Below are 16,087 nucleotides of genomic sequence, written 5' to 3'. Positions count from 1 at the left end.
AGTCCTATTTACATATGAAGCAGAAAAAAACTTCAAATATAAAATCGTCATGTATTTACAATGAAGATAAAATAAATTTGTCTATCATACAAGTTCACAATGGAAGCACAGTTAATTTTGAGGCTGGAAATATTTCCGCAAACGCCAGAGATGTGTTAAATAATCAATTATCGGATCGGTATAACACGTAAACGTACACTTTTGAAGAGTTCCTCAAAACTCTAATATACATACTTGTTCGTGGAAATAAACCGATTCAGCATTTCAATAAGAAATTAAAATTACCATCAAAATCACCATTGCTGGAAATTCATTAATCTTAAGAAAACTATCTATCATAAATCTAAAGAAAGAAAAACCTGTATTCGTCTTGTACCGAATGAATAATTTTATGTATCTATGTTGTCGCATCATTGCGAATTATTAAATAGCTTTAAAAAACACTCGAAGTATATTTATTTTATTTATAATATATTTTTTAGATTATTATTTGACTACAATATTCTATCTTAGGTCTTAAAATCGAATCAAAAATACTTCTTTAATGACATAGCGTCTGACCAACTCTTGAAAGCATTATAAAGTTGCGCACGAGCCTTTTCATCTTTATAACAAACTAGTCCAATAGTAAAGCGGTACTAGAAAAATAATATGCGTTTTTGCCGTCAAGTTTGTATTACCGAACCTTTGAATGCTTTTTATATTAGTGTTTGCGAAAATTTTAACAGCGTCGTCTACGTATAAAAATGATAAGGAGATGGGAAATACCAATTTATATAACGGTTGAATTCGATAGTTGTGATCTTCTCTTGCATAAAATGATAGTTTTCCATTTAATATTATTGATTTACTCAGCGTACGCTGACGCTAATCGTTGAGCATTCAAAATTCTTCCTCTTTCAAATTCATTACTGTTGTTGTTTATTTGAAGAAATCTGATGCCGAAGCCCACGAAACACGTTCGAAGGCTTATGGTAATGTTGCTCTATCATATTGCAATTGTCGGTTTTGGGGTTAACAGTTTAAACGTAGCGACACGCATTCGCTAAAAGTGACATTTTTTGATCACTTGTTGCAAGAGCTGTCCAGGATGGATTATTGCAGCTCGAATGAGAAGTTTTGCCCCACCCAGCGCATGCACCAGACTTGCCGCCTCCTAATTACCACTTGTTTAGATTCGTGCAGCCTAGTATCGCTCGCACGCGGGCCCGCAAAATTAAAGATATACGAGATGGTCGGTGAGAGGATCGCTGCCAAATCAATATAATTTCTTTGGACATAATATTGCATAATTATTGTCAAAAATATTATGAAATGTAGATCAAAATTTTTGTAAGCACCTAATACATACTAACGCAACATATAAACGTCAGCGACATTTTATATTAAAAACAAGGAAAAAAGTTATATTCGCCGGGGGCTGAATCCCGCATACCCACGACATGTTTTTCGCATTCTATTCTTCAAGTTCTTTTTATTTCACACCCATATCCCCTCGTATTATTAAGAAAAGGTTAATAGCGGTGTCTATCATGTTTGTTTTAAAATTAACCCATTTTAAGGCAGATAATACATTTACGTTTAAAGAATGTCTTGTTTGCCTTGGGTAAAGACATGGAATCACTTCCGATTCCGACCGATTTGGCCCATTTTCAATATCAACCTACGTGCAGAAACTTCCGTTTCTACTAAATTTGAAGTCGATAACATTTTCGCGACCAGGGAAGTGCCAACAACACACCCCACACAGCCGCACAGATTAACATAAATGGCTAAATCGACTCAGCATTTCACGCTGATCAAGTATATATTATATACTTTGTAGGATGGGTCTGTGAAGCTTCCTTTTAGGTGCTACGTATTTTATGGAAAAAAACTAGAAATAAAGAATATCTCCATCCTACAGTAGTGGGTATAATGAAATGTAAAACATGAGACACATTTTGTATGAAAATCGAAGCTTATATCCTGGGTGGGGGCGCAATATATTTAATTGCTCTGAACAGTTAGCACAATCAATGGGTGTCAAAATCGTGCTCTAATTATTCATCAAGGCTGTGGTTTCGTTTTTTACTTTAAATTTGCACGAAGCTACCGACAGCGGTGATACATACTAACACCCAACACCTATATGTGATCTAAATTCAAAAGATAAGCCCCGGACGCAGTCGATACGTCTTCAAATGTAAGTCTATCAGTTGAATTTCATTTTCCTACCATATGCGTATCCGAAGCATTCTTTTCGCTACGGAGATCGCATCGAATAACTGAAAAAGCAGAAATATATATGTGTAATAGAAGGCCGAAAAATCCTTTATTAGGCCATTTATTGTGCAATTCCAATATTCAAATAATTTACCTTTCAAAAAGTCTACTGAAATTTTGTTTAAATTTAAAATTTTTTAAATACTTTTTTAAATAATTTTTTTTGCTTTTTAAAAAAAATCAGCACTTTTGCGAAAGTCCCTCGGATTTTCGAAAGTAAAAGTAATTTCAGGACCGCCCTTATAGATGACTTTTAATTTGTCCAATTAGTTTCTAACAGAAAATACAACCTTCGAGAAGATACAAACTTCAAATTGCTTTTATAATTCAAATTTCAATTTAACTTGTTCAACGTGTCGCCGATTTCTTTTTCCATCTATTGAAAACTTACCAGCCACATAAAATTTGTGAAATTCACGAATGATAGGTGTGTGCGTGTGCGTATGTTTTGAGAAAAAGACCAAAATTATTTATTCCTTTAAAAATTCAAACAAACAATTTCTGGGAAAAAAAAATCGACTCATATGAACGCGCACAATCTCAAACACGTATTAATTTTGTCCTCAACATACAGAGAAATAGACAATTATAAAAAGGGACCGGAGACGAACATTGTCGAACGTTCAATTATTGCTGTCACATTCACTTGTATTAAGTTTCAAGTTGTAATGCATTGCCGTTCTCGATAAGGTCGATGATGATGTAATTTCCGGATCCATGAGTTTTTCTAGACCTGAACGGTTTAGTGTGGTGCTAGATTTTTCGACGATTTTTTTTAATTTAATCAATGTTTTGCTCGTATTCACACTCTCGCGACTTTTGCTAATGCTGTACTGAGTGGAAGCATTTTTGCTTTGAGCAATCGAATTATTTTTACGTATCAATCCAGAGACTTCGTTCACCAATTGTTCAGTTTGACTGGCTGATTGCTTTTGCTTGTTCTTATTGACACTCGCATTTGAGTCATCATCCGAGATTTCAATTATTTCGTCATAAGTTTCAATCAGTATGCAGTCGTTCTCCCCAATACTATCGGAAGATCCTGGTGGTGTTACACGCATCCATTTCTCGATCGGTTCCTTTAAGTATGTAATCAATGTTTCATCGAGTGCACTACAATTAACGTCCGGTTCTGCTTTCCTTGAATATCGAATTGATTTTTCCAATCGTGTCGTTTCTTTATATGTTTGCTTTTGTTTAGTACGCGTTTTGTTAACGCGACCATTTCGAATATTTCGTTTTCCCATGTCAAACGTTATTAAATTGGTTTGCAAGGGACACCGGTCTCTTATAATCTATTTCCAAGAGTTTTTATCTTTCCGACAAAACGTGAAGGCGCGCGCTGATCTTAAAAATTATATATGTATTTTATATACGTGACTATATGTTCATTAATATATAGTTTCTAATGGTTTTTTCCAATATTTTATTAATTGTAAAAAAATTTGATATAAATTTCTGTGAAATTGATGAATAAAATTCAAAAATAATGCAAGTAGTTGTCGATGAAATCACAAAAACAAATTTTAGATACATTAGATAATTATTAGATATCCAAAAATTATAATCAAAAAAAAGGATTCAAATTTTGCTCGAATCTCTTCACATTTTAAATGAGTTGAAAAACAAAAAGGCCGAGAATGCGTGAGTTACTCTAAATAATTTCTATTTTTCTCGTTCCTTTCCTTTATTTATAATTAGTACCTTTCAATTTTAAATAAACTATACATATATATACCGAACAGCGCATACACATTAAACTAAAATGATTCAATCAAATAGCGCTTGGAAAAGGAATTATATCGCATGCAACATTAATATTAATTAATATTTGTCGTAGAAAAAGTCTTAACACATCCATCTCTTTTTTTACACGTTCTTGAAATAACACGGTTCACCAATAAGGACAAATACACTCCGTTACATGAATTTTGTATTCTAGCAGGAATTCACCCCCCCCCAAAAAAAAAAAGAAACCTTTTTTCTGAGTTCAACTTTTGACTGTGTTTTACAGACAGTGTCTTATGTATAAAGTAACCATATATCGTATTGGGGGAATACAGTCGTCAGAAGTCGTTCAGCTTCTTATGCTCACACATCTTTTAGTGATTTGCTACTACTGTTTTGAAAAATTTTTGCGACCTATACGTTGAACACAAAAATAGGTGAACAGATGACAGACGGACAGACAACCTTAATAAATGATGGATCTGTTTAAAGCTCGCTTGGATTTTATTTACGTTCGCGCAATCCTACCATAAGTCTTGTAGGGTGTAAAATGGTAACGTTATGTTATATTTTCACTGTACACTAATTTGAATTTCTCTTTTTGTAACAAAAATGAATTGGTTATTTTTTATTATATAAATATGTAATAAGCATTTCATTATTACTTGTTTTTGTTGTGGAGCATTCCCTAATTTACCATATGTTGCATTTTTGTTTTTTTTTTCACATTGCTTTCTAAAGATGGTATAGATCGTGTAAAAAAAGAGTTGGATGTAATTTAAGGTCCCGCTTGTAAAATAACTAAACAACAAAAATTCGAAAGCTAAGAAAATATAAATATCTAGACGATCAATTTTAACTAACAAAAATTCAAACAATAAACTAAAAATTAATGTTTAAGGCTTATTAAGTAACTAGGCTGCCTAAGCTCTCGCGTAAAAGAACTAAATAACATTTTTATACTTTAGAATATTAGAAAAAGTTTAAACATTTTGTAAAAATGTGGACAAAAGGTTTCTAACAACTATACGAGCACTCTGACACAAATACGTAATTCCTGACCGCTGTTTCTTAATCTTAATTAAATTATATCTTGCTGCTAATGACAAGTTGCCTGAAAGTATACTTTTTTGGTTATAAAACGAAAGACAACCAAATGACAAGATGGTCTAATATATTTTTCAAAATTCAAGTTAGCAAATTGTTACGCGCTTTTCGGTGTCTCTCTTATCAATAATAATAGTAGTACCTCTCGTAATTATCAAAAATTTGACTGCTTGTTCTATCATTTTCAAGGGCAAAATTCTGTTAATAGTTTCTTGATAAGACGTTACATTCGTTTAAACGTTTGTAAGGCAGAAGCATGTGTAATTCGATATTTTTAAGTGAACATGCGCTATGTTATTGTATGTACGAAAAAGAAAGCAAACCGTATGTATGTATGTAGCGAATATGATTTGTTTTTTTTTTTCATCGTTTATTCCATTGAAGAATTCTTCATGTTATGTTCGCCAAATGCTTCGATCAATTTTAACAAAAATAACGAGAGAAATTTTTTATTAGTTAAAAAAGTTACGTTTTAAGAATAGTCTTTATCTTTATCTAATTTGCTTAATAGTTATATATTCATTAATTTTATTTGCTTATATATATATTTAAGATATTTCTGCAATTTTCCATATCACATATGAGTTATTGTCCATGCATGACGCTTTACTAGGAAATATTTTAAAATATTCAAGAATATTTTATAATAGTCTAGAATATTATGGAATTTCTTCGTATTTCTCCATTGAAGCAATTGATGAATATAAAATTAAGATGCATTCAATGCCAAATAGAAAGGAAACGGATGAAAGGAAATTAAATCATACTTTCTACCTACCTTACTGTTTGCTTTTTTTTTTTCCTACATATATTCTTATATATGTACATTAGGCGATCTTTACTTGCAAACATAGAACTGTATATATGGTTTGAGAGAAAGCGACGTCTACTCACAGAGTCTTTGTCCATAAAAATAATGAGATTAAAAGCAGAGAGAGGAAGCAGTCAAATGGCTGCAAATTAACAACATCATCATTATTATTGATAACAGAGACACAAAAAGAAGTTCGCAACAATCTCCTAGTTTGAGTTTTGCACAAAATGTTGGACCGTCTTCTCGTTTAGTTGTCTCTGGTAATGCCATTTCAATATAAGAATACATAAAAGTATATAATTGATAAAAAACACACGGCACAGTTTATCGGTAAAAAGCTACGCTATAAAAAATACAAATATATATATATGACATGTACTATATATGTAATATATGTATATAGACATTTAATATATATATATATATAAATTAACAAAAGGAAGTAATTGATTTTACATTAATAAATTTAGAAGAAAAAGGTTGACAAAGAAAAAAAATAATACAAATAATTTATTTACATTTGAATTTAATTTTTAAAAAGAATTTAAACGCGATTGAGAATCGAACATAAAGGCGGGCCCCACTTTCCGTAGGGATCTTTCGGTAGGATGAATATATCATTACACCAAGTGTAACCAATTACTCGATTTTCAATAATCTTTTTAAACGCGGTATTTTCAAATAATAAATCGCGATAATTATCATTAGATATTATTACAGCATCTAATTCACAGGCCAATTGCAAAATGAAACTGTCGAGAAATTCCAATTAAATTATTAACATAAACATTAATATTTTCGACTTGACTTACCGATCATCATAACAGGCGCTGGCTTTACCTGGTAAATTTTTACATGGTGTTAGGACTATTTTGCCAGCTCTATGTAACCGTTCTAATTCATCCGGCTCAGTCGATTTATTCTTAGATATTCTAAATTGCGGTACAATGGCCTTCACTTCATGACCCATTTTCTCAAAATACTCAATGGCAATTTTCAGACCACGTACTGAGAAATTTTTACATAATGCATGGCTAGTGCGGAAATTAATTATCAATTAAAATGGAAATATAAATTAAAATGACAGCCAATACCCGAAGGCCACATTGCTACCGTCGATGATGATCATCCGTTTTTTTGATAACCGGCCATTCTCTGTGCCTCCGCCAGGATTATATGCATTAGAATTATATTTACTCAATTCTTTCTTCTCGCTCCTGGTAAACAATTCCGGCAAAAGTGTCCGCTTCGGCGTTCTCTCCACCTGTGCTTCAATGAGCTGCAACAAGAAGCGCAAATTTTAATTTCGATCTATTAGACCTTGTTTATCCAATTTTTAAACTTACATTTGAGCCACTTGCGGTTGTTAAAGGTAAAAAATCATTTTTATTAGTTTCGCTTACGAAAATTACTGAATCGTCTTCGGATACACTTGGCTCACGCACTTTCAGTGTGCTATCATCTGTTTTGTCTTTAACACTCGAGTCATCAAGTATTGTAATGGTACTAGCTATCGTGTTATTATTAATCAACTTAGCTTCGTGATCCTTTAACGATTCTGTATTTCGTTTCTCTTTTGACTCTTCCGTAAGCACGCTTAACGTTTTATAAATGAGAGGGGGAGTAAAAACCAGATCACCGGCGATATCTTCAAAAAATGGCGAGGCATCGTTTTCCAAACATTCAATTAAATTGAGGTTTTTCGACTGTGGAAATGTTTGAGTAGACATTTTTTGCGGTCCCTTTTGTAAAGGAGTCGACGTAGGCTTCTGACGAAAGGATATCAATAAATTCTGATATTCGGACCTTAATTCATCATCGGAAGCGTCTGCATCATCAATAACAATTTCTTCTATGTCAGGTTCTATGCAAATACAGTCGTCATCATCTTCAACCATATTTTTCTTTGCATTTGATCGGTGAATTAAGTTAAAGTTTTCTTCAGCGCAATTTATGTTAACAGGATTTGCTAGAATTTGAAAACTATTTTTCTTGTTTAACAATTTCTGCCCTCTCTTTTTCTTCGAGCGTTTTTTTGATTGTTTTTTGCTTTTTCTTTTCGGGTGACGTTTCTTTTCATTGATACTGTCAAGGGCTCTTTGCAAGATGGTTCTATTGCGTCTCTATTTTAATAAATATAACAAGTATTTTTTTTGTATTATTTATTATTTTTCAAAAATTTATTTAAATATATATTTCTTATAGTCGTACATACTGTGAGATTTTCCTCTCTCCGTTTCTGTTTTAGATTGTTCCAAATTTCCTGTTTAGATTGTTTGCTGGTCGACGGTAGATCATCACAATTAAACTTACACGAAAGAGAAGAATAAAATGAAAATAAAAATGGAAATAGGAAAAAAGTAAATCCTTTAATATAATTTATAAGAAAATGCATTTTGAAATGAATAAAAAATTGCGAAAAGACGAGAAAAACAAATTTAAATCAAAACCAATACGTATTGAAATTTTCGAAAAGTAATTATTTTGTTTATGTTGCGTTTATTTTTATATATATTTTTATATATAAAAATAATATTAAATATATAAAAATAATATAATTATATATATTTTTGTTCATTTTTAGCGAATTAGCATTCACCGAATTCATCTAATTTTCCTCTAAATGGGAGTCATCAACTTGTCACGTTGATGCGATTTCCGCAAACGGGTATATTTTTACTTTTTAGTTAGAGCTCGTCTTACGTATCGACATGTTTTTGGTCCAAGACAAACGAAACTGAGAATGTTTCGGTTCGAATCACATTTTAGATCACTGTGCTTATAACGCGTTATTTTGAAAAGTCCTCATATAAATAATAGCATTAAACGGAATGGTGTAGTGCATTTAATATGTGAACACTATAGTGTTTTTACTCTTTGTGTGGCTCAATTCACTGTTATTTTCGATTTTCATTGAGAAATATTAAAAATGTTACATACTAAAAACACCGGACAAGTAGACTTAAATTGATTCAAAATCATTTTATTATTTCTTATTGATACACCTTAAGAGATTAAGAGTCTACCTGAAGTAGTTCTAGATGTTGCATACATTTTTTATTGTAAGTATATCGTAGTCAATTTTTTGTAGGTGTGAGATTAGGGACTACAATTCCTTTGCGAGACGATTTGCAATGACCACATTAATGTAAATATATATTCGTTATCAATACTGAATTTTGAATCGATCAAGATATATCTCCCCAAAGCTTTTTGGTTGTTTTTTCAAATTTGGCAAAAATACTTGATATTCCTGCACGCAGGTTGGTACTGCAAACGATCAAATTGGTCAAAGGATGTTCGCGCATTACAATATAAACAAAGAGAATTCTCTTACTCTTAAGTCGGGCGCATGCATAAAAATTTCCACGTACCATTTATAGGTAATCCTATAGCTAGTAGAAACTGGTCAAGCCTACCTTGTAGTATAAAGTATCGAAATTCCATTCTTTTATTTCCTTTTTTGCTAAGATAACAGTGGCGAACCGGTATATATTACATTCGCTATTATCTTTATAAAAAAAAAACGAATGAAAGCATTAGAGTGGACAAGGGCCCATCATTGAATGCCCCGAATCAGTTCGCTTAACAGGCTATTATAAGACACCACTTTTCCAATAGCATTCGTTCTTGGGCAAAAACAAGTCGATGTATCAAATTTCATCAAAGTATTTGAGAATTCGCGGCCAGTAGGTTGAGCACAAAAATACAGGACAAACGGAGAAACGGGCAATCTTAGACTCATTATCTGACTTAATCGATATAATAAATGGCACATATTTCTGAAGTTCTCCTGAGTGTTGTATACGTTCACACAAGTAGCGTAAGCTATAAACGTAATAACGAAATAAAAAGTTTGAAATCCGATACTCATATATAATATTATAGAAATATAAGAGATGCGCCTATAAAGAGCCAGGTCAAGTGAGAAATGCGCAATAAATAGAATGATAATTGAACAAATAAAATATATTATTTTATGTCTTAAAAAGAAAAAAAATAATAATCGTTGTAAATTTTGAAATTTAAATTTGTTTTCCATTACTTACCTGCTAAAGCATTCATTTTCCTTGTTTCATCATAAATTGCGAAATAAAAATTGACAATTTCTTTTTTTATCAACAAATTTTATTGAAAATCAATCTGTATAAATTCCATATACAAGGCTATTGTAAAAAGGAATAAGAAAACTTTGTTCGTCTTCGGTAGAACATTAAACAACAACTACCATCAATACCTAAGTCATTTATATCAATCATCAAATATGATAGCGTTTATTTTTCAAACTTATTCTGCATATACGTGTGTGTGTGTATGTGTGTATGGCATACACATTTTAAAATTGGAAATAAGTAGTGGGGAAAATGTGACAAAATAACGGTGATAAATGAGAAGAAAAAAAACGTATTCATTTTGAAGCTTGGAAATGCTTGGAAAACAAAATTAAGCAAAGATAATGAAAACTAAACAAGCAACTGAGTAGCAAGATTAGCCGAATAGGTAAGAATCGAGGCTACTAACTCTGCTTTTGCGGATTCAGATTTCAATGCGTCTGGTAGAGTCTTTTTTTGGTCGTAATTACAGCGAGGGCTTAATCGGTAAAGGTAATAACACTTACCGATTGGGCACAAAGCCACTATGGCTGCGGCCGCTTGCCTATCGCTCTTTTTCTTTCCGACCGTCACGAATAGGGGGACATCCCCTGAGTGATTGGTCATATAATAAAAATAAATAAATTAATTGATAGAATTATGCTTGTACGCCTAGATGTTCCTCATGTTATTTATGATAAGGCTAGTATACCCATATTCTGGCGGAAATAAAAGGAAATCCCAAGCATAACAGTATCTCTACTTAGTCTTCATGATTTTTGGATTTAAAAGGTTTAGCAAGACCTATTAATTTAACTCTTTTAATTCTCGTTCAATATTATCGCGAGCAGCTTTCGCATATTTGGCACTGAATTCTTCAGTTTTATAAATATCTAAAGCCAATAAAGCATTTAAAGTCTACAAAAAGATAATGAAGGTTTATTAAAAGATTTATTTAATTTATTATTTACGATTATACTTTACCTTACGTCTTAAAATATTGTAATTACATTCACTTAAAACAGTCCATTCCTGTCGTGAAAGCTCAGCGTAACGTTTGTACACATCAGCAGGAGCTCTATATTTAAATAAATCAAATCAAAAAGATGCCCCAAGCACAACGTAGCGACTTACGCTAATATAATTAAGTCCAAATCTTGGAGAATGGCTGCATCTTCTTCCACAGTCGTTAACATAGGAGAAGTAACTTTTTCCCCTAATAGCCAACATATTGAAAATTTTATTTGTTCCTTTTATGTGCGTGCGTGTGGGCAAGAAAGAAAAAATATCATTAATCCTTTATGTAAAATTTTGAATACTTACATCTTCAAGCATGGCATCTTGACAAAATTCACGAAACACTTGACAATTTTTTTCTACACAAGCTTTCTCCAAATCGAATTCATAATATTGGAAGAATGCAGCTAAGACTATATGGGGTTTACAAAATTGTAGTTCATCGCGTTTATGCATTAGCATATCCGACCAATTATGATAGACACGATTAGTGCCACTTTCACTGAGTTTTAGGCGTATGCGGTCATACCATGAGCGTATAGTGTCTTCAGGTATATCATAATGATTACAGGCTTTACACCAAATTTCATATAAATCCTTATTATTGGCCATTTACTTAAGTAGGAAGATTAGCTTAAATTCTATTAAAATATTATTTAAAACTTATTTTAGGCAAAATTCTGACTGCATGAGTCAAAAAGTTTGCCATTTATTTTACTGGGTTTCAGGCGAGGGTTGATTTTATTTGTTATCACTACTCAGAATGCTGAGATGATTGAAATAATGTTAATGCTAGAAAGTGAGACGAGAGAAAGTGAAAGCTTGAAAGTTTTTGGTACGTGATAGGGTTGCCTCTGTAAGCCCGAAGACTCGTGAGAAAGTAGACGTAGTAAGTCTTATTAATTGCCAGCTCATTTGTGTTAATGGAATTGCGGTTATAAATATCAAGCTTTATTTTACAAATTGTTCATTACAGCTGTTACTCGACAATTTAAAGCATGAAGACAAATACAGCTTTTTGTTATATGCCATACATGACTTCTGGTACAAGAATGTATTAAATTTGTGTGAATGCATGCAACAACCAGAAAGACTTTAGATAGACTCACCTTCTATTGTACCAATGGATTCAGAATTAATTTCTGAGTGAACCACAACCGCAACATGGACATGCTTTAGCCCAAGGGCGAGCGTTGTTACAAGTGGTTCGGAATCATTTCCCATACAACACATTATTTTCAAACGTCGATATATGAATAATTGTAGGACACAGTATAGGATGTAGGATTTAATGATGGGCCACTACATTGTTATACTTGCTTTCAATGTTTTTTTAAAGGGATCACATATGTATGAACTGTAATTAGCAAAGCTATGATCGATTTGGATAGATTGGTTTCTTAAATTCAAAACAAAGTATGACAATTGCTGGTGGTCGGATCGAAAGCATTTTTGCACTACTAAAGTTTCCTTCTCTTGTAATTTAATAGCTATTTATGATATTATTATAACCTTTTCGTTATAAGAAGTATTTTAGAGATCATCGATTGCGCTCGTATGCATAACTCACAGATGCTAAGAACAAGTTTTTTACTAGTTGCGGCCATGTTAGTGGTTGGATCGATATAATTTTTGCGTCATTAAGCTAACGCGCTCAGAAATATTTCTACTGGTTTCCGTCTTTTTGTAGTTTAGTTTCTTTTTATCCGTTTTTAAGAGTTCTTTAGACCTCCTCAAATTGATTCAATTGATTCTGCCTGCTGCTCCAATGTGAGCTTATTAAGAATATTTGGTTTATCATATATAGGAAGAATCGTAATTATGTGTGCGGGTAATAGTTGAACAAATTAAATCACATGCTAAACATAAAAATATCATACCGTTTCAAACGGCCGATTACAACTTTAACAACAATGTCTTTAATAGTAAAAAAAAATTTTTTTTTTTGGATGCTGAGATTAAGTTGACTAAGCTAATAACTTCAACTTATTCTATAGAAAAAATTTAAGTCCAAAGAATTTACAAAGAAATGCGACTTTTTGAAGTGCATCTAACTTACATTTTGGTCAGTTAGCGTCAAATTATCCGCATCAATATCCATGCTATCTATAAAGTCATGTGCTTTTTCGCGCTTTTGGTGAGTATTCTTTAAATATATTTATTTTTATTATATTAACTATTTTATATTGTTTTCTTTTTCTTGGTTAGATTATTTCGAGTGCCTATTCCGTATTTTATATAAAAGTCTTTCAAAGATTATCAACAAAGATGAAAATATTCACGTTTCACACAAATTCACAATTATGAAGTAAATAACAAGAGCATTGCCATACAGAAATTATATATGTCATAAAATATAATTAAATATTCATAAATTTTGATAATAATATTCATTTTTTGAAGACTTGGAAACTCTAGCTTTAGGTAAATAAAATGCAATTTTTATTACAAAATATTTAGGAAAGTTGAGAGAAGATATTAAAGCTGATTTACGAAGATATTTGAAACAATTGTTTATAAATAATATATACATTACAACAAATGTTACGTAGGTGAAATTCTTTTTGAATACAGAGAAGACGAGCGGGCAACAAGTGGTGGACAATTCCCTTTTGTTTATTTGATCAAAAGAAGTTATTGCGAATTTCCCGTAAAATTTTGTAAAGCGTAAGTAAATACATAAATCATATAAAATTATATATAAGCAATTTATTTGTATTCATTTTCGTCATTTTTCCAGTGGATACATTACGATTTGACGACGAGGAAGTGATGGATTTGTGGAGTATTTTTTTATTCTTTGTTATTTGTTTTCTCCTAATGAGTTGCTGTGGGTATTGTTGTACAAAAAAACGTAGGGGAGCTGTCTTATCAGGTAAGTGATAAGATTACGGATTTGATGGAACTGGAAAATGTAATGATTGTTGTAAATCTAATGCTCCAATTATAAACCAAAAAAAAAAAAAAGTTCTACGAAAATTTTATGCATGAGAATTTTTGTTCATTAGCTTTCGCAAAAGTTGTGCTTCATTTCTTTGAATTGATTTTCTGACTCATTACAAAAACAATTGTCAATATATACAAACATATATCAATGCGCGCGTACGTTATCCAAGAGATATTAAAAATCTACACGAAGTAATTTGATCAACAAGCAAAAGTATGTCCGAAAAGCTTTTTAAATAACGTTTTTTTTGACGTCTTAATTTCATTGTTGTTATGCGATCAGTTCTTTCTAAACATGATCAGCTATTGACTTGCAATATTAAGAGCAGAAGGACGGGCAAGAAATCATAGCGCTTCATTTAATTTCCTCACTTCAATTGAACTAATTATAACTGGCTCTTTTTTTTCATGCCTACCACCAGGAATTGATTGCAAAAAGAAATACCTTAAGCAGTTTAGGTCAAATACTAGTCTCTTTTAATAGTTAACGATTTAATAAATCGGTGGTTGTTTTCGTTTTTTTAATTGTTTTGAACGAACTTAAAGAAGGAGTTCAGGAGGAGAAGTCTGCTCTCTAGAGGAGGCCAGATTTTAATTTTCAATTTAAATTTTTGTGGTTTTGCAAATTTAAGTAGACAAATGGAGTAAGAGCTTGGTAGACGAATCGATTTATAATCTGATCAGTCCAAGGAGTATACGATTGAAAGTCAAACAAAAATTTAAAAAAGTTTTATAAGCTGTGTAACGGACAACGGCAATTGAGTCTCCTCGAGGCATTTGCCTTTGTGCCTAAAGAAAGACATTCAGTTTTTGTCAAGAGGATTGTTTGTGTATGTAAAAGTAAGCAAATTTCATTGAAAGAACAAAGCATTGTCTGCCAAGCTCCTAAAAGGGGTATAATAATGACTGTGACCACATGTGTTCATCCGAATTGCGCCAACTGCCGGCGTATGCGATATAAAAATATAATGCAAATATTGCGTTGGATATGTGTGTGATTTAAGTGAAATCGCATATTTCACAAAATGGCGAAATTTGAGATCTTTGAATTCTATTACACTTGAAACTTCGAGAGATCGAGTGTCTGCTTCCCCATGCATACACGTAGATGGGAATTTTCATATGATCTTCTAAAAATCGCTTTAACACCTAATGTAATTTTCTTTTCTTTATTGAAAATTATTGATTTCCTTTTTTAGAGATCATACAATACTAATATATATAACATAACAAGGCGTATAGTAGAACAATATAGGTCGCATTTATCTTTCTGTTAAAATTACGATAACCATCTGAAAATGAAGTCTGATAAAACAAAACAATCTGTAAATTTTTTTTTATTTTAAATTTAAAGTTTATAAACTTACTAAATTAGTCCAATGATTCGTCTACAATTACCAAAGCTTTTTATACTTGCCAACGAATGCTGAGGTGTATATTCATTTTGTCGAAACGTTTGCAACGTCCACAAGGAAGCTTCAGAGACTCCACGAAGTATATGTATATATATTCTTGATCAACATCAAATTTTGAATCAGTTTAAGAATGTTCCCCTGTCTGTCAGCGTAATGTCTGTTGTAAATATTGTCCTGACCGCAGAAGTGAACCTATCAGCTTTAAATTTAGCAGAAACATTGGAAGTTCCTGTAGGCAGATTGATATTGGAAGTGGCCAAATCGATCGAACAATACAGCCACAGTGCCGCGTAAACTGAACACATCACAGTTTTCTTAAAAAAATGAAAAATTGGTTTTCCACTCATCACAAAAAGCTATATCAGATAAATGGATAAAATTGACCACGTCTACCCAATATTATAGTATACAGAAATTGAGTTTTTTTTCAATAAGCAGAAACAAGCTTGAAAACTTGGCCATTCTCAAATTTGGAATGTCCGTGTGTCCAACGGTGTAGTACCTGTGATAGATATTCCCACGTTCGCAATAATGAAAATATCATCTATAAATTTGCAAAAGAATTTGAAAGTGACCTGAAATGTTTAAAGGACACGCCTGCAAAGCCCAAATGCATATGCAACAATAACTGCGAAAACTTTTTTTGTTTTCCATTTTTTTACACCATATGCACGATATAAACTTTCACGTTTATTCTGAAAATA

At 32.0% G+C, this 16,087-nt stretch overlaps 2 protein-coding genes across 3 annotated transcripts; both read right to left on the bottom strand.

The window, feature by feature from the left end:
* Window positions 1-3,130: 3,130 nt before the first annotated feature.
* Window positions 3,131-13,214, bottom strand: LOC119636954 (NEDD4-binding protein 1). Of its 2 annotated transcripts, none has more exons than XM_038032714.1 (6): window positions 13,082-13,214; window positions 8,130-8,222; window positions 7,261-8,037; window positions 7,009-7,193; window positions 6,727-6,948; window positions 3,131-3,612 (listed from the first exon to the last, which is right to left on the bottom strand). In XM_038032714.1, the coding sequence occupies exons 1-6, from the start codon at window positions 13,121-13,123 to the stop codon at window positions 3,561-3,563; spliced, it is 1,371 nt and encodes a 456-aa protein (XP_037888642.1). In that variant the 5' UTR covers window positions 13,124-13,214; the 3' UTR covers window positions 3,131-3,560. The 2 variants fall into 2 exon arrangements, with proteins under 2 accessions (XP_037888642.1, XP_037888641.1); XM_038032713.1 differs by lacking the exon at window positions 3,131-3,612 and adding an exon at window positions 6,396-6,666.
* On the bottom strand, window positions 8,805-13,089 carry LOC119636955. The gene is made up of 4 exons (XM_038032715.1): window positions 11,329-13,089; window positions 11,140-11,255; window positions 10,990-11,083; window positions 8,805-10,923 (listed from the first exon to the last, which is right to left on the bottom strand). The coding sequence occupies exons 1-4, from the start codon at window positions 11,632-11,634 to the stop codon at window positions 10,813-10,815; spliced, it is 627 nt and encodes a 208-aa protein (XP_037888643.1). The 5' UTR covers window positions 11,635-13,089; the 3' UTR covers window positions 8,805-10,812.
* Window positions 13,215-16,087: the final 2,873 nt, after the last annotated feature.

The sequence above is a fragment of the Glossina fuscipes genome, unplaced genomic scaffold (assembly GCF_014805625.2).
Source record: "Glossina fuscipes isolate IAEA_lab_2018 unplaced genomic scaffold, Yale_Gfus_2 42, whole genome shotgun sequence".
Lineage (NCBI taxonomy): Eukaryota > Metazoa > Arthropoda > Insecta > Diptera > Glossinidae > Glossina > Glossina fuscipes.
The sequence above is the reverse complement of the archived record's forward strand: the minus strand, read 5'-3'. Positions and strand labels throughout refer to the sequence as shown.

What these genes read in the sequence shown, in the direction of transcription:
- LOC119636954 (XM_038032713.1), bottom strand. Translation starts at nt 13,123, where the DNA reads ATGGATATTGATGCGGATAATTTGACGCTAACTGACCAAAAT. An exon ending in TGACGCTAACTGACCAAAAT is followed by an intron (nt 8,223 to 13,081) that starts GTAAGTTAGATG and finishes CTTTCGTGTAAG; the next exon opens with TTTAATTGTGATGATCTACC. An exon ending in AGCGCCTGTTATGATGATCG is followed by an intron (nt 6,667 to 6,726) that starts GTAAGTCAAGTC and finishes ATTTCTCGACAG; the next exon opens with TTTCATTTTGCAATTGGCCT.
- LOC119636955 (XM_038032715.1), bottom strand. Translation starts at nt 11,634, where the DNA reads ATGGCCAATAATAAGGATTTATATGAAATTTGGTGTAAAGCCTGTAAT. An exon ending in AAGATGCCATGCTTGAAGAT is followed by an intron (nt 11,256 to 11,328) that starts GTAAGTATTCAA and finishes CGCACATAAAAG; the next exon opens with GAACAAATAAAATTTTCAAT. An exon ending in TTGGACTTAATTATATTAGC is followed by an intron (nt 11,084 to 11,139) that starts GTAAGTCGCTAC and finishes ATTTAAATATAG; the next exon opens with AGCTCCTGCTGATGTGTACA.